The sequence below is a fragment of the Anabrus simplex genome, chromosome 1 (genome assembly GCF_040414725.1).
Source record: "Anabrus simplex isolate iqAnaSimp1 chromosome 1, ASM4041472v1, whole genome shotgun sequence".
In the NCBI taxonomy this organism is placed as follows: Eukaryota; Metazoa; Arthropoda; class Insecta; order Orthoptera; family Tettigoniidae; genus Anabrus; species Anabrus simplex.
In genome coordinates this window covers 715,845,820-715,865,007 of record NC_090265.1, presented here as the reverse complement: position 1 = coordinate 715,865,007, position 19,188 = coordinate 715,845,820, and the positions used below count along the sequence as shown (strand labels likewise).

Here is a 19,188-nt window from a genome sequence, read left to right as displayed (position 1 = left end):
TCACTACTGTTTTGGGTTCACTTGAGATTGAAGTCCTGGAACTTAACCTTCCACTCATTGAGTCTCGACTGTACTTCTTCCTCAGTTTCTCCCCAGATCATAATATCATCAGCGAAGGCCATTGCATTTAGTTCACCAGAGGTTTTTTTGATGTTCTTCATTATGTCATCCATGATGGTGATAAACAACAATGTGGATAGTGCACTGCCTTGCTGGACTCCACTTTTGGTCTTGAACCAGGATGAATGTCTGTCACCCAATCCACACAGCTGGTACAGTTCTCATACAGCATCTGAACTTTCCTCACCAGTCCCTCTGGCACTTTCCTTTTTCTCACTTTAGTCACTGCTGACTTGATGTTGTTTTACACAGAAAGGTGTTTATCTGTAAAAAGTAAATGAAGAAAAGGTGGGGAGGACTTACAAGAAAATTGCTGATAACAGTAAATGGATGCTGTATTGACTTCCAAGAAAGAAGAGAAAAAGAAAGACCGTACACAAAACAGGAGATTTCGGGTAATTATTGGGGGGGAGGCACAATTAACATGAAAGCAGGATGTGAAATGAGGAACAATTAATAATGCAAACATTGCTATATAATAACAATATTCACAAACAAAGAGGAGAAACAGAACAATATTGTTTCTCAACTACATTTTTGAATGAGTCTTATGTACGGAGGTTTCAATAATATTCACAAGCAAGCAGAAAACTAGAACTTGATTCATAAATAAATATTTTGAAGGAATGTTTTATGTATGAAGCTGTCAAAAATAATCACAAGTAAAAGAAAAGTAGAACTTGCTTCATAAATACATTTTCTTGACAAAGACGCACACCGGAGATGTTGTCAATTGCGTAAACTGTTTTATTTACAAAGTACATACACTTTATACACATACACTAATAAACTGCTGTCTTGAACACACTGCTACGAAGGAGAATAAGAAGACTGCAACACTTGCATGTCAACCAACTACCAACGCAACAAAATCACAACTTGAATTCACATACTCGATTAACGAATTGCCAAACAACTCTCACTAAAACAGCTCAACTCAACTCCCAAGACTGCCTATTCATATACACTGCCTGGCCAGGCTTCTAGAAGAATATGACGAATGTTTTCTCATAATTTGAAGAGTCTCCAATAACCTATTTACAATCAATGGAATTTTCTGTAACTCTCTAGTGCCAAAGAGACTTTGTTCTGGACTATTACCATGTGTTGCACAACATTGCATTGGATTTATTCAACATATATATACAGGTAAATAAATTATATACCGTACTATTGATTACATGTTCTAACATTAAATATACTCTTATTAATATACATACAGCAGCTGTGTCGTGACATAACCTCACATTTTGTTATGACCACAATTTATACCAAATAAAGTGTGTACACAACTACATAAAAATTATGATGATAATAATAATAATATTAATAATAATCGAGCTGATATTTTCATTATTTACCCATGGGTTAGAGAATTGTTGTTTCCAAGTTTTACTAGATCATTACACTTGCATCATGTCCTATTACTGTACATTATGCATTTCATGATACGAAATGTGAAAAGTTTTACCATCAGATGTGCCACCTGAACAGTCTCCATTGGTAAATGTAGTTCTCTGAAGGAATGCCTGCATTCTAGTCTTTTCTTGATATAAAACCACCTACCACCCTCTCCAGATTTAACGCCTTAGCAGCCTTTGAAGACTACCAAACTCCATGTTTTAAGGGGACTTAACATGTAGGAGGAGAATTTTGGGAAGGTGCAAAATGGCACTCTGCCTCTTTAAGACCCTTGGGGTGGGGGTGCAGAAACATTCCCCCTCCCCACCCCCATGAAGTTGGCGCCTCTGAGGAGAAGAAAAATGAAGAGATCTCACAGAATGGAGATAAGGAAAATTTTAAAAGATTACTTCAATGTACTTCTGAATGTGAGAAATGATTCAGACAAGATAAGAGATACCGGGTGAGTTGGCCATGCAGTTAAGGGAGCACAGGGTGAGCTTGCATCCGGGAGATAGGAGTTCGAATCCCACTGTCGGCAGCACTGAAAATGGTTTTCCGTGGTTTCCCATTTTCACACCAGGCAAATACTGGGGCTGTACCTTAATTAAGGCCATGGCGCTTCCTTCCCACTTCTAGCCCTTTCCTATCCCATAGTCACCATAAGACTTATCACCAAGAGCAATATCACAATAGAAGAGGGGCAAACTGCAGTCAAAGTAGACATGACAGTAGGAAAGGCAGCAGGAATAATCACACACACACACACACACACACACACACACACACACACACACACACCTTTTTTTGGACTTGTTACCAATAAAACAGCATCTGTTTTCTTGTTCTAATTTATTTCTGGATGACCCAATACACAAGCACACACGCAATACTATTCAAGCATGAATGGCCACAATTACTATAAGGGGGGATCAAATATTATTTTTTATCTAAATTCATTTATTGAAAAACACACGGCAATTACAATTTATTTTTCCACATAGTTTCCTGCTTTGGAAATGCATTTGTCCCAGCATATGGCCAGCTTTTTGATGCCCTCATCGTAAAAAGATCAGGGTCGTGTCACCAGCCAGTTTCGCACAAAGTCTTCCACACTCTCGTCATCTTCAAATCGTTGCCCTCCTAGAGCTTCTTTAAGCGGTCCGAACAAATGGATATCACAGGGCGATAATTCTGGGCTGTAAGGAGGATGATTAAGTGTAGTCCAGTGCATTTTCTGTAGCTTGGAGACAGTTAGAGCTGCAGTATGGGGCCGCGCATTGTCGTGGAGGAGGATGACCTCTTGAATTGGTTGGTCTAGTTTTTTGTGGCAATATGCAACCCTCTCCTTGCTCAACAGCTCGCAGTAGTAAGCAACATTGATTGTGCGTTGCTCATGCAAAAAATCAATGAGCAAAATGCCTTGCCAATCGAAAGAAACGGTTGCAAGAACCTTGCCAGTTGACAGTCGAGTCTTGGCTTTCACTGGTGCTGCCTCCGCCACTCCTTATTGGCTTGTTTGGATTCGGGAGTGTAGTGGTGGGCCCATGCTTCGTCGCAGATAATGATCTGACTCAAAAGTGCATCACCTTCTTCCGCAAACCTTGCTGTAAGTCTCTGAGAGACCTCCAAACTTTTCAACTTCAGATTTTCGGTCAAAAGGCGAGGGACCCATCTGGAACACACTTTACAGAACTGTAGGTCATTTGTGATGATTGCTTGACAGCTCCCATAACTGATTCCAACTTGTTCTGTAATTTTTGACAATCTCACCCATCGATCGTCGTCAATAATGTCTTTAACCACATCAATGTTTTTGTCTGTAATGCTGGTCCGAGGACGGCGATTGTGTTGCTGATTTTCCACCCGTTCTCATCTTTCCTTGAACTTTTTATGCCAGGCAAACACACGCGTCCTTGACAATGTTTGATCACCGAACTGTGCAGTTAATCTCTGGTAAATTTCCACCGCTGTAACTCCTTCACGAGCAAGAAATTTTATAATTATGCGCTGCACCCCGACATCATCAGCGTTACTGACGAAACAGCGGGAATTATCTAACAGCACGCTCTCCCACTCCTAACGGTCCTGCCTAAGCATAGCAGAAGCACGGTACCAGTCCTGCCAACTGTTGATGTTCAGGATCAAAAGTCTCGTTTATATTTGATCGACCTTCGTAATTGCTGTCTATTTACAAGTCACCAAGCTGCAGTCACTTAAGTGCAGCCAGTATCCAGTATTCGGGAGATAGTGGGTTCGAACTCCACTGTCCGCAGCCCTGAGGATGTTTTTTCACTGTTTCTCATTTTCACACCAGGCAAATGCTCCGGCTGTACGTTAATTAAGGCCACGGCTGCTTCCTTCCCACTCCTTGCCCTTTCATGTTCCATCGTCACCATAAGACCTATCTGTGCCAGGATGACGTAAAGCAGCTTGTAAAACAAAAATATATTTACAAGTTTCCCTTCTTTTCACACAGCAGGAAGTCCAGCTCTGGGTTTGGCTATAGTCCTTTCCTCACTTCTCCAAGTCCAGTCACTGCATACAGCAGCTCCGGGCAGATCACTGGGTTTGAACACATTGCTCCTGGCTACTCAACACGCGATGGCTGTTCCTTGGTTCAACTGGAGACAGGCAGTAATTCACGCAGTCCAACACAGAAAACAAATAAACAGCAACAGTTCAACACTGTTAAACAGCAGGACATTACTCCTCACAACACTGTTCCAATTACACTCATGATAGCTGCTTCCCTCACTGGCTTACGACGATCCTCAGCCCACAGAAGAACACACACACACACAACAGTACACAGCCTTCCATTCTGTATGCCGTCGTTATTCCAGCTACTCACTCGACATTCCGACGCAAAAACAACCACAACTCCTCCTTCAGACCTTTGTGGGACACTAGCCACAGCCAACACTGATTCTACACTGACTGACTGTCCACAGCTAGCCTCCTTTTCACAGCTCGGGTGATGAGCACCAGAATATTCGCGACGTGGCTAGACACAGAACATTCTCAATGCCTCTCCCAAAACTCACTCGTAAACCAGCATACGAGAACAATACACGGGAAGGCTGGCCCATCCCACAGGCCTGGCACGTAACAGACTGTTATGCCTTTCAGCATTCAGTCTGCAAGCCCCTGTGATCTTATGAACTGCCACCACAATCCTCTATTTGTAACTACTAGGTGCATCAAATATAAACCGGAATTTAAAATTAGCAGCTCCGGTAGCGAACGAAAATGGGTGGGGTTTTGAGAAGATCTTGGTGGGGATATCTGGAGTAGGGGTCTTGATGCGCCACACACCACGGAGCGACCGCTCGCTTCAGTGCGCTATGAGCGAGCAAGAGGTACACACGTACGTTGTACAGCTCATCCTCATCAAGTTTCTGGTAGAAGAAGGCACCAAAGCTTCACAAATTTTGAGAAGGCTCTGTGCACAGTTTGGGGACACAATTCTTTCAAAGACCCAGGTGTATGAATGGCACAAACAATCTTTGACAGGATGCCAAGAAGTGGAAAATGAGCCCCACCAAAGATAACCGCAGACAAGCATCACTGCAGACAACATTCATGCTGTACATAACCTTATTGAAGAAGATCACCACATAAACATTTCTGAAATTGCTTCATTTTGCAAGTGTTCAAGCCATCATCAATGATGAACTCTACCTTTGGAAATTGTCCACCTTATGCGTTCCTCATCTCCTCACCCAGGAGCAAAAAAAAATCCACCGGATATTTGTCGGAGGGATCTGAATTGCTATGAGGAGGAAGGATATGATTTTCTGCGTTGCATTGTGACTTCTGATGAAACTTGGGTTCATCATTACACCCTGGAGTCTATGCAAGCATGGAGTGACGGGAATAAGGTGCAGCTGGCCCAGTCAAGGCCAAAACATGTCTTTCTGCTGGAAAGGAGCTTGCAACTGTTTTTTGGGACTATGCAGGCATTTTGCTTGTGGATTTCTTGCATGAACAAAGTACAGTGAATGCAGCCTATTACTGCCATATTTTCATCGAGACAAAAGTTGCATATCGCAACAAACGTTGCCAGCAACCAATCCGAGATGTTCTTCTGGAAAAACTGGAGGAAATGCATTGGACACCTCTAGAACATCCTCCTTACAGTCCAGACTTGTCACTTGTTTGGAGCACTGGAAAAAGAAGTGAGAGAAAAGCAATTTTATGATGATGCAGTGGCAGACGAATACATGCACAACTCGCTGCACACACATTCTTTTTTCGAGGTGGCATAAAGAAGTTGCCAGTTGGTGGCAAAATGTGTGTCAAATTCTGGAGACTATGTAGAAAAATGAGGTGCTTGTTGTATATTTGTTGGTGGATTCAATAAAATTGTAAAAAGTAATTCCAGTGTATTTTTGATTCACCTAGTAATCCTGTGGCCTCGTTTAGTTGTACACCTCATATCTTTAAATCATTAGAAGATGAGTCCAACCACCATCATCTTGGTCTCCCTCTACTTCTCTTACCCTCCATAAGAGAGTCCATTATTCTCCTCGGTAAGCTATCCTTCTCCATTCACCTCACATGACCCCACCAATGAAGCTGGTTAATGGGTACAGCTTCATTCAGTGAGTTCATTCCTAATTTATCCTTTATTTCTTCTCTCCTGCCATTGTTTCCACCTGTTTGTACCAGCAAACATTCTTGCTACTTTCATGTCTGTTACTTCTAACGTATGAATAAGATATCCTGAGTCCACCCAGCTTTCACTCCCATAAAGCAAAGTTGGTCTGAAAACAGATCAATGTAAAGACAGTTTTTCTCACCAGGCAAATTAAGGCCACAGCTGCTTCTTTCCCACTCCGAACCCTTTCCTATCCCATACTCACCATAATACCCATCTGTATTGGTGTGATGTAGAGCAGGTTAGAAGAAAAGAAAGATAGTTTTGTCCAGGAGCTGACTTCCTTCTTAAAGAATACAGTTGATCGCAACTGCAAGCTCACTATATTAGATGTGCTGCACTTTGATTCAGTCTCACTATACTAGCATTCTGGGAGAAAACACATCCTAAATACTTCAAATTATCTGCCTGTTCCAGCTTTGTATTCCCAACTTGACAATCAGTTCTCTTAAGTTTCTTACCTACTGACATCACTTTAGTCTTGGAGAGGCTCATTTTCATTCTTCCATACTTATTGCACCTATTTTTAAGTTCCAAGATATTAGACTGCAGATTTCAGCACAGTCTGCCATTAAGACCAAGTCGTCAGCTTAATACAATTTCACCTAACTGAATTCCTCCCTGCCACTTAATACCTTTCAACAACTATCAACAACAAAGGTGAAAGATTACAGCCTTGTCTGACTCCTGTAAGTACCCTGAACCAAGAGCTCATTCTACTGTCAATTCTCACTGCAGCCAAATTGTAACTTAACTTAATACATAGACTTTCATATCACTAAATGATGTTATGATATAAATTTGGGGATATAAGGTCACGTAATGTTTATAATCTGCTGACACGTTTTGATCCTGCGACATAAGTGCCTGTGATGTTCCTTAACCCTTGTTGCTACCTTCCTACATGTTAGGCCAACATAAACCAGTCCACAGAAGCAAGAAATCATATATATTCCAGCACAGTTTAATTTTGCCAGCCACAGAAGTCTGCTGTGGCAGAACATGCCATACATAATGACCATATCAAATCATTTTTGATGCAACTTCTGTCATTTATAAAGAGAAACATGTTGTACCTATAGGTCATTCCAGGTTAATAAAACAGTACTGCTCTTATGGCAACCCTATTTTTGTTAACTAAATGGGATGGGGGTTTACAGTGGCTATTTTTGGTTTGTACAGAATCAGAGGTAAACTACAGCATATAAAAAGCCTCAGCATTGAAGTGTAAGGCAACTTGGGAGAGGAAATAGAAATAGAATATATTTTATGGAATCAAGGGTTGAGAGATGCACTTAATTGCATTTAATAAATTAAAATGTGCTTAGGAAAGCACAGCTAAATAATGAAACCAAGCACAAATAAAACACCCGGCAAAGTTTTTTATCAGTACAAGTTATGCCATGACGTATCGCTACACACCACAACACCAAAATCTTCAGTAACAACTTCTGTGCAGTACAAAAATAATAGAACACACACAAATACTATGCAATATACAACCAACTCTCACACAACACAAGAAAAGTGCGCACCAATTTAAAGCCCAAAACACACACACACAACAAATAAATACTGTAGATGACTTCACTACAGAAGTTCACAGAGTGAGGGACTACACGAGGCTTGTACAGAGCAACACAGAAGAAGGAAAATGAAGGAAGGCAACGAAGCGACGGCTGTTCACACCATTGTGCTTCCTCCCTACAAATGTATTTATGAAAAAGAAAATGTTATGTAGTTATTTTAATAACTCACGGACAAAAGGCCTCATCCTTTTTATCTATCTTTCATAATACACTACAAAGTAAAATATAGTATCCCTTAATCATGAGGAATTGTGGGTGTCTCAGAGGGGCTGTGTTCACTCCTTGTAGGTCCATAAGAGCAGTACTGTTTTCTTAATGTGGAATGAGCTATAGAATCATGTGTGAGATGATAGAAATTGCTAAACACCCAAATAATTTTAACAAAGGTGATGGCTATATACTGAGTAGATCACGGCTACCCTCTATAGTTAACTCGTCACCATTTTTCTCGACTCTGGAGGCCCTGGAATGAACTATATTTCTAACTTGGTCTCTCTATCCTGAGTCTGGTCACTATGTTGTGACAGTTGCCTGTACGTTATTTTTATTGCTCTAAAGACGATTCTGGTCACAGGATTGAAACGCATCAGCAGATTATAAACATTACGCGACCTAATATCCCCAAATTAATATTATAACCTTCGAACTTTGCAAGCCCTTCCTACTCACACTTTGCACAGCACTGCTCTATGTACCAAAGTCTTCAACCTGCACTCTCCTGTTCATTCATCGTAATGACGAAGGTTCTCATAGCCCATCCCCATGTTCAGAGGATCCCCACTTTTCATCTTCTCAGAGTTGAGTGTTTGTGGTATTATCTGGTAGCTGTTCTTCCTAACTTATGTCATTTAAGAAAATAGAAATGTAGCATGTTTTTTGGTCTTAGGTTACAGGAGGAAGTGTTCCAGTCGGCTGGGAACCAGCCTGTGTTCGGCCCCGTGTGGGACCGGCAGGTCAACACCAGTACCGCGCTGGTGCCAGAAAAGTCCCTAGTGCCTGGCCACACGTATCTACTAGATGTGAAGGTGATCACCACGTCTGGCTGTCAAGGACGATCAGCTAACATCACTTTGACTGGTAGAGTGCCTCATTGTGAATCAGAGTCTTGACAAAGCTCAGACACACAGTGGACAGGAATCTCAAACAGAGGATAACGACATATGAAATGGTGTGCATATGGGAGTCACTTGATGTAGGATAACGACAAGTTGTCCGGCTCCATGGTTAAATGGTTAGCGTGCTGGCGTTTGGTGCAGAAGGTCCCGGGTTTGAATCCCAAACAGGTCGGAGATTTTAACCTTAAATGGTTAATTCCCTTGGCTCGGGGACTGGTTGTTTGTGCTGTCCCCAACATCCTTGAAGCTCACACACCACACATAACACTATACTCCACCACACTAATACGCAGCTACCTACACATGGCAGATGCCGCCCACCCTCATCGGAAGGTCTGCCTTACAAGGACTGCACCCAGCTAGAAATAGCCATATGAAATTATTTATTATGAGAAGTCAACAGCTTTAAAGGGTCCTTACACATGAGAATTTTCCTGTCGTCGACTAGAAAAATACGCTTATTTTGCCGCCAGCCCAACCACTTCTGTAGTTCAGTATGTCCACATTTTGTGACTATACACCCCCACAGTGGGTGGGGGACGCAGATGAAGAATACACCCACGGTATTCCCTGCCTGTCATAAGAGGCAGCTAAAAGGGGCAACCAAGGGGTGATAGAGTTGGAACTGTGAGATTACTTGCAATTAGAATCATTATATGAGTAACACCATGGGTCTGGGCATTGCCTGTGATTAGTACCATCATGTGCATTCCACTGAGATGGGGAAGCAGGCGCACAGCTGCGCAGACTGATGTCCATGCAGAAGAACGTGCCGTGTGCTGTGCTAAATTGTGTTGGTTCTCCTGTATAGGTCAGCATTACCTATGAGTAGTACCACTATATGAGGAACACCATGGGTCTTTGTTGCTTGTGTGTAGTACCACTATCCAATCAATAAATGAAAAAAAGTTCCATCTAATTGATACTTTCTCTTTTTTATTTAGCCTTGGGCTATTTATAAAGACGTTAATAATCACAGAACATGTTTTGATTGCTTAGCAATCATCATCAGCTGTTTACATGTAGCTTAGGTAAAAATAGCATAAAATCAATCTCTTAATTTACATTAAAACATTATAAACAGGTGTTAGTAGAAAGCGTATAGGTGGGAGAGGGGGGGGGGGGGGGGGAGTGCATTGAGGGCGGTTGTTAGTTGGACATTAAACTTAATATTAAAAACACTTATTGGACTAAAATGTCTTAGGTAGCATGTAGCACGGGAAGTAAAGAAAACAACTGGACAAGGGTCGTAATACAGACTATCTAACTTAACAAGTTCTTGAACACCAAATAGTAGACTTAATTCAACAGCGGGCCACACTTTTCCACTTAATAAGAGACAGGTGAATGGGAAGAAAACCAGAAGCCGTTTTAAGAAGACATAAACATTTCATAAACATTCCAACAGGAACATTTTACCAAAAATCTCCAAGTTTTTAACAGCAAGTGATTTTATTGGAAAAGCTCTCAGGACTTATAGTGAACCTAAGACTATGTGAGGAACACCATGGGTCTGTGTTGCTTGTGAGTAGTACAACTATGTGAGGAACACCATGGGTATGTGTTGCTTGTGAGTAGTACCACTATTTGAGGAACACCATGAGTCTGTGTTGCTTGTGAGTAGTACCACTATGTGAGGAACACCATGGGTCTGTGTTGCTTGTGAGTAGTACAACTATGTGAGGAACACCATGGGTATGTGTTGTTTGTTATTAGTACCACTATGTGAGGAACACCATGGGTCTGTGTTGCTTGTGACTAGTACCACTATGTGAGGAACACCATGGGTCTGTGTTGCTCGTGAGTGGTACCACTATGTGTGGAACACCATGGGTCTGTGTTGCTTGTGATTAGTACCACTATGTGAGGAACACCATGGGTCTGTGTTGTTTGTGATTAGTACCACTATGTGAGGAACACCATGGGTCTGTGTTGCTCGTGAGTGGTACCACTATGTGAGGAACACCATGGGTCTGCATAGCTTGTGACTAGTACCACTATGTGAGGTACACCATGGGTCTGCGTTGCTTGTGACTAGCATCACTATGTGAGGAACACCATGGGTCTGTGTTGCTTGTGACTAGTACCACTATGTGAGGAACACCATGGGTCTACATTGCCTATGATTAGTACCACTATGTGAGAAACACCATGGGTCTGCATTGCTTGTGACTAGTACCACTATGTGAGGTACACCATGGGTCTGCGTTGCTTGTGACTAGTACCACTATGTGAGGAACACCATGGGTCTACATTGCCTATGATTAGTACCACTATGTGAGAAACACCATGGGTCTGCATTGCTTGTGACTAGTACCACTATGTGAGGTACACCATGGGTCTGCGTTGCTTGTGACTAGTACCACTATGTGAGGAACACCATGGGTCTACATTGCCTATGATTAGTACCACTATGTGAGAAACACCATGGGTCTGCATTGCTTGTGACTAGTACCACTATGTGAGGTACACCATGGGTCTGTGTTGCTCGTGAGTGGTACGACTATGTGAGGAACACCATGGGTCTGCATAGCTTGTGACTAGTACCACTATGTGAGGAACACCATGGGTCTGTGTTGCTCGTGAGTGGTACCACTATGTGAGGAACACCATGGGTCTGCATAGCTTGTGACTAGTACCACTATGTGAGGAACACCATGGGTCTACATTGCCTATGATTAGTACCACTATGTGAGAAACACCATGGGTCTGTGTTGCTTGTGAGTAGTACGACTATGTGTGGAACACCATGGGTCCGCATTGCTTGTGACTAGAATCACTATGTGAGGAACACCATGGGTCTGCGTTGCTTGTGACTAGTATCACTGTGAGGAACACCATGGGTTTGTGTTGCTTGTGACTAGTATCACTATGTGAGGAACACCATGGGTCTGCGTTGCTTGTGACTAGCATCACTATGTGAGGAACACCATGGGTCTGCGTTGCTTGTGAGTAGTACCACTATGTGAGGAACACCATGGGTCTGCGTTGCTTGTGACTAGTATCACTATGTGAGGAACACCATGGGTCTGCGTTGCTTGTGACTAGTATCACTATGTGAGGAACACCATGGGTCTGCGTTGCTTGTGACTAGTATCACTGTGAGGAACACCATGGGTTTGTGTTGCTTGTGACTAGTATCACTATGTGAGGAACACCATGGGTCTGCGTTGCTTGTGACTAGTATCACTATGTGAGGAATACCATGGGTCTGCGTTGCTTGTGACTAGTACCACTATGTGAGGAACACCATGGGTCTGCGTTGCTTGTGACTAGTATCACTATGTGAGGAACACCATGGGTCTGCGTTGCTTGTGACTAGTATCACTGTGAGGAACACCATGGGTTTGTGTTGCTTGTGACTAGTATCACTATGTGAGGAACACCATGGGTCTGCGTTGCTTGTGACTAGTATCACTATGTGAGGAACACCATGGGTCTGCGTTGCTTGTGACTAGTATCACTATGTGAGGAACACCATGGGTCTGCGTTGCTTGTGAGTAGTATCACTATATGTGGAACACTAGGGGTCTGCATTGCTTGTGACTAGTATCACTATGTGAGGAACACCATGGGTCTGCGTTGCTTGTGACTAGTATCACTATGTGAGAAACACCATGGGTCTGCGTTGCTTGTGAGTAGTACCACTATGAGAGGAATACCGTGGGTCTTCGTTGCTTGTGACTAGTGATGCTGAGTGAAATGGTAGTTTATGGAAAGGCCTAAAATTTAATTCTCTAATATTTATGTTATTAGTGGTCTTATCAATAAATACTACATAACTAAAACTGTATAGTATAAAATTTCTGATCCTTTATGTCTTATGTATTTTTACTGTACCAGCTATGATAACAGAGATATTCATGAATTTGGATTTTTGTTGCTGAGTCCATATCAGTGCCGAGTCACGAGGAAATGGGTAAACAGAATTTAATGAAAATCAGTAGGCCCATGTGAAGTCGGGGAATTGTGAACTACAGATTATGCTATAAATAATTTTATAAGATGCTCTAATGTCACAGAGTCAGAAGAAAACTACATGTGAAGGCCTACAATAGAGAAAGCTCATAAAATTGATCAACAATAACATTACATTGACCATTGTTTGTTGTGATGTACTTTGTGTCTTCTGTTGCCACTCATCTCCAAGAGATGGAATTACTGCCGTGGACCGAGTTTAACAGCCTGCCTGAATATTGGTGGGAAGTAGCTGGGGAGTTAGATCTCTCTCTTCTTTAACATGTCATTCCTCTAGTTCATATATTTTCTGATACTGCTGGTACGTAACATACTGGTTCATCATAGTATTCCAGCTATTCGATCCCTCCTCTGATGCACTGATTGGAATGAGCAGTGTGCACATTTAACAGAATAATGGCAGAGGAGTGTTCGCGGCTCTCTACAGCCTGTTCATTCCAGCATTGGAACTTTGGACTGTTAGACCGGCACTGTAGTACTAGGCATAGAATCTCAAGGATAATTTAATAAAACCACCTATTCAATACTTTCCACGTTTAATGTGGTTTGAATCTGTTCCGGCCTAGCTATGGCTAGACCACCTAGTTACTCGCTACCACTTTAGGACAGATAGCAACACCCTTCAGTGTGTATTTATTTGAAGGCCCTCAGCCGGAAGTGGTGTGGACGGAAAGGGATGAGAGACTGTTATGCTTGGGTGCCTCGAGCGAGAGGACACGAGAACATGTGACTGACTATTACCGAGGGCATCAGCCCATTAGTACTCAGTATTATGTATTAATAATGTGTTATAAGTGTCGTAAGTGTAATGAATGTTATTATTTAATCAAGTGAGTGATTTACGTTCAAAACAGAATCTACATGAATTTATGTAGATTTATCAGGTCAGGTACATGTTTCACCCATTATTTGGGCATCTTCAGCCTGTAGATAACCTTTAGGTCAAGGTTTGGGACCTTTTTAACCATATATAGTATAGTATACAAACGTTAATACACTCATAAGACTAACATGCCAGGATATAATTTTTTAAATGTGAACAAAACATAACTGTGGGTAACAAATTAATGGTGTTTTAACATAATTAAAACTTGTCGGTCCTATTCTATCTAACTTAAACATATCCAAAACTAAAATGGATCTTCTTCCTCTAACATAAGTCTTGGGTAAAGAGGATATTACAAATCGGGGTTCATTTGACCCACCTATGTCATTTCATGTACTTGACGTACCGTAACTAATGTCAGAATGTGTTGTCAACCGCAAGTGGAGATTTAGAACTGATTGTTAGTTGTAGACTGGTCAAGATTTTTGTGAATGAAATTTTAAATTTAAATTAACGGTGTTTTTTACACAGTTAAAACTTGTCAGTCCTATTCTATTTAATTAAAAATTATGTTCAAAACTAAAATGGTTCTTCTTCTTCTTGAGAAAAGAGGATTTGGATACTGGGGCTTATTTGACCCGCATATTTCATTTTCATGTTCTTGACATAACTAACGTTGATATGTGTTGTCATACAATAGTGGAGATTTAAAACTGATTGTCAAGAACGTTGTTTTGAATGAAACTGTAAGCGTCTTGAACTTGGGGTCTTATGTAACGACAAGGAATTGTAAAGAGTACAATATTAGGCTGTTTCTTAGTTTTAGACTGCTGCTTAATTGAGAAGGAACATCCTAGACACTTGATACTGTCTTGTACGAATAATATCATTCCTGTTGATGTGTTTGCTTGGTCTTTGGGAGGGATCTTAAGATTATCTGTAATGAAGTATATTAACAATTTAGAACACGTGTTGTGACAAAATGTATTAAACTAACACCTCATAACTGTAAAATGACTTACTTGTTCAATTCATACTAGTTGGACCTGTCTGTTCTGGCAGCACCTGTCTTATTAACATTTCTACTGCTGGTGTTGTATCGGTGCGGTAATGGAAGGGCGGGGCATGGAGGGAGAGTGGGGGTAGGCTGGTCTATGGGCATATGTGCTATTGCTGGAGGGGAGTGTCTAGAAGCGATATGGGCGGGCTTAACATTTGGCATGGTAGATGAAGCATTTGAGTGTGAAGATGCTTAAAAAGGTCCCAAACCTTGACCTAAAGGTTGTCTACAGGCTGAAGATGCCCAATAATGGGTGAAACATGTACCTGACCTGATAAGTCTATATAAATTCATGTAGATTCAAACCACACTAAACGTGGAAAGTATTGAATAGATGGTTTTATTAAATTATCCTTGAGATTCTATGCCTAGCATCATATTCAATACGGAACAATAACGAGAGTTGTTACTTGTAACTGTAGTACTGTTCATTAAAAGTGAGAGAATGTGCGGTTTTTCTTTTGATTGGGTATTTTATATGATAACATTACTTTTAATCGCTACATTCCTACTGACGTCATGACTTATGTTGACTCCAATTCGGAAAACCTCAAAGACAATCTTTTTGAGAATTTCATAGTGAAGCAGGGGTACATCAGCTAGTACCTATTATGGTTAAGTTTATCAACAGACATTCTAGACATTGTAATACTAATCTAATTATTATTAATAACCAGCCCTGTGCTCCCAGTCACTTATTCCAAGGTCCTGGGTTCATCTTTCAGCCAGTTCAAGGAGTAGAACGTGGTTCACTTGATACAAGATATTTTCAAGCTGTTATTTACAGGAAGAATGCGAACAATAGAAGATGATGCTACTGACCTTGTTACAGCAGTGTCTGAAATTGATGGCGTTAATTACAGATAAACCAAAAACATATCCATATTAAAATAACACTCTTACATAACAGGATCTGCTATTGATACAGCATAACATAACCTTGAATAACATTTTTCACAAGCATGAAATACTTCACAACTACTCTCAGAAAAATTCCCCAGGCTGTGAGTGCAGGTGGTAGAATAACACCCACAGTATTCCCTGTCTGCCATAAGAGGCTATTAAGAGGGTAACAACCAAAGAATCTGTACTCGCTCTCTTTCTTCTAAGCTGAAAAACATATCCCTTATACCTGGCAACCACAAACCCCTTAGCTGAGTCCTGGCATTTCTTCCACTTATTTGTGCCAGGTTCCTCACTTTCATCTATCCTGTCTGATCTTCCTTGGTCAACTCTTGTTCATTTCCAACCCCAACATAATTAGGTTCCTGAGGCCTAGGGAGTCTTTCATTTTCACTCCTTCAAGACCCTTGTCTTTCTTTGGCCAATAAATTCATTTTTAAAGCGTCGTATCCCTTCCGTTTTTCCCTCTGTCAATAGAGCAGTCCTGCCAGGTCTACAAATAAAAAAATCAGTAGATTGTATGTAAATATTTTGGGAGTTTGAGTGAAAATTTCGGTAGTTGGTCGAGCACTAATATGTTATATTGTAACTAAATTAAATAATGCAATAGTCATTTGAAGCTATTATGAAAAAATTATAAAATTTCACTCACCCATACTTTCTGGCCACTATATTCTTCTTCTTTTTCTTCTTCCTGTAGATGTAGTTATTCATCAGACATAGAAATTGTGTGCCAATTTTGAAGTCGTAGCAGGATGCAGATTTTGTATTCTATTTGCGGGTCGGTGATTTCCCTTCGAATGATGCAGTCAAGCTTGAGTTTTGAGTTGAATAAGAGGAGAGAGATTATGTAATTCGAGCCTGAAATGAATGCAGGGAAGTACCTAAGAGTGATGTTATTGATAAAACGTCACGCAGTGAGACGAGGAAAGAGTTTTTCTGCACATATATATTGTGTACCATTCCATTATCTTTTTCCTTAAATTTGGATTAGAAGAAATTTTGGGAGATTTTTTGTTTTATCTGGTTTTCTGGTATGTTGAAAAAATATTGGTTGATCTCCTGAAATTTTGGGAGACCTGGCAACACTGCAAAAGAGGATGGTTGTACTTCCTCTTAAAACAATAATCACCACCACTACCCTCAGAAACCACATTTGCTATGAATACTCCACACTTTCTCTAACACACTCACAAACAAACTCAAATTATTTCTTTCTCAATCAATCAATCAATAAATCAATCAATCAATCAATCAATCAATCAATCAATCAATCAATCAATCAATCAACCAATCAGTCAACAATGATCTGCATTTAGGGCTGTAATCCAGGTGGCAGATTTCCTATCAATTGTTTACCTAGCTTTTTCCTTTTAAAAAATGTTAACTTGGATATTTATCAAACATTTCCCTTGATAATTTGTTCCAATCCCTTACTCCTCATCCTATGAATGAATATTTGTCTCAGTTTGTCCTCTTGAATTTTAACTTTATCTTCATATTATGATCCATCCTACTTTTGAAAACTTCACTCAAGCTTATTCGTTTCCTTATGTCATTTCACGCCAACTCTCCGCTGACAGCTCGAAACATACCACATATTTGACCACCTCTTGTCCTTACTCCCAAGTCTTCCCAGCCCAAAGTTTGCAACATTTTCATAACACTACTCCTTTGTCGGAAATCACCCAGAACAAATCGTGCTGCTTTCCTTTGACCTTTTTCCAGTTCTCATATCAAGTAGTTCTGTTGAGGGTCCTATACACTGAAGCCATACTCTAACTGTGGTCATACCAAAGGCATATATGCTCTCTCCTTTACATCCTTACTACAACCCCTAAATACTGTCATAATCATGTGAAGAGATCTGTAATCTTTCTTAACTACCTTGTATGATTACCCCAATGAAGATCATTCCTTATACTATCACCTAGGTACTTATAGTGTGCCCTATGAGGTACTATCACCCCCATTAACACAATAATTAAAAATGAGAGGACTTTTCCTCTTGGTGAAATTTACAACTTAACTTTTACCCTGTTTACACTCATACCATTGTCTGCAGTCCATCTCACTACATACATTGTTTAAGCAGCCCTGCATTCACTCACAATCCTGCAACTCATTTATATTATACAGTATAACATCATCTGCAAATATCCTTATGTGTGTTTCCAGATCTTTACTCGATCATAAACATAAAGGTCCAATGATACTGAGCAGCGGGACCCCCATTTTAATCATTACAGGATCAGATAATGCTTCTCTTACTCTAATTCTCTGAATTCTGCTTTCTATAAATGTCGCCAACCATTCAACTACTCTTTTGTCTAGTCCAACAGCCCTCAATTTTGTCAGTAATCTCCCATGATGTACCCTATCAAAAGCCTTGGATAGGTCAGTAATGATACAGTTCATTCAACATCCTAAATCTAAAATATCTGCTATATTTTGTTGGGATCATACAAGTTGAGCTTCAATGGAATAATCTTTCCTAAACCCAAATTGCCTTCTATCAAACCAGTTAGTAATTCACAAACGTGTCTAATATAATCAGAACGAATGCTTTTTCCAGAGCTTACAAACTATACATGTCAAGCTGACTGGCCTGTAATTTTCTGCTTTATGTTTGTCACTGTTTCCCTTGTACACTGGGACTACTACTGCAACTCTCCATTTATTTGGTATAGCTCCTTCATGCAAACAGTAATCAAATATTTCAGATATGGTACTACATCCCAACCCATACCTTTAATATATCCCCAGAAATCTTATCAATCCCAGCTGCCTTTCTAGCTTTCAACTTTTGTATCTTTTTATGTCTTTATTATCATATGCAAATTTCAGTATTTAGCCAGTATTAGTCCTATGTCAGGACATTATCTTTATATCCAACTACCTTTACATATTGCTGACTGAATACTTCTGCCTTCTGGAAGTCCTCACATATACACTCCCCTAGTTCATTAATGATCCCTGGAATGTCCCTGTTGGAACCTGTTTCTGCCTTAAAGTATCTATACATATCCTTTCATTGCTTCCTAAAATTCATATGCACAAAAAATAAGTAGCAAAACTTTATACAAACTAGTGCCTGGTGCTTGCTCATCTGTTCCCTGCAAGGGGCCAGCCGACCTAGTATTACGATATACCACTGTCGCCTGGCTCCGATAGAACATGCCCTTCTGCTGAGTGTGCAAACCTTTTTTCTGCTGAAACTGGTCTGTCCTCTTTACCATTTAAATTCCGTTCTGTTTGATCACTTACATTATCACTATTTACAACTAAGCAACATTCCAAACTCACTTTCTTTTCACACAGATTCCTCACGCCACTTAAGTATTTATTCAAATTGTTTTCACTGTTCCACTCTTTTACTATCCAATCAATAACCCTTGGATTATCATTGTGTCTACACAACACTATTTGTTTCTCACTTAAAAACTTCTTTCTCAATTTCTCAGTTCTCTCACACTTCCCAATTAGATGTAGATCATCCGTCTTCTTTTCACATAAGATGCATAATGAAGTGT

At 40.5% G+C, this 19,188-nt stretch overlaps 1 protein-coding gene across 2 annotated transcripts in view; it reads left to right on the top strand.

The window, feature by feature from the left end:
• Nucleotides 1-19,188, top strand: part of LOC136872397 (vascular endothelial growth factor receptor 1) — a 467,496-nt gene that overhangs the window by 318,956 nt on the left and 129,352 nt on the right. For both annotated transcript variants that reach the window (XM_067146225.2, XM_067146215.2), the window contains exon 7: nucleotides 8,660-8,850. In XM_067146225.2, coding sequence (XP_067002326.2) covers nucleotides 8,660-8,850 — 191 coding nt within the window. The remainder of the gene's footprint in view (nucleotides 1-8,659; nucleotides 8,851-19,188) is intronic.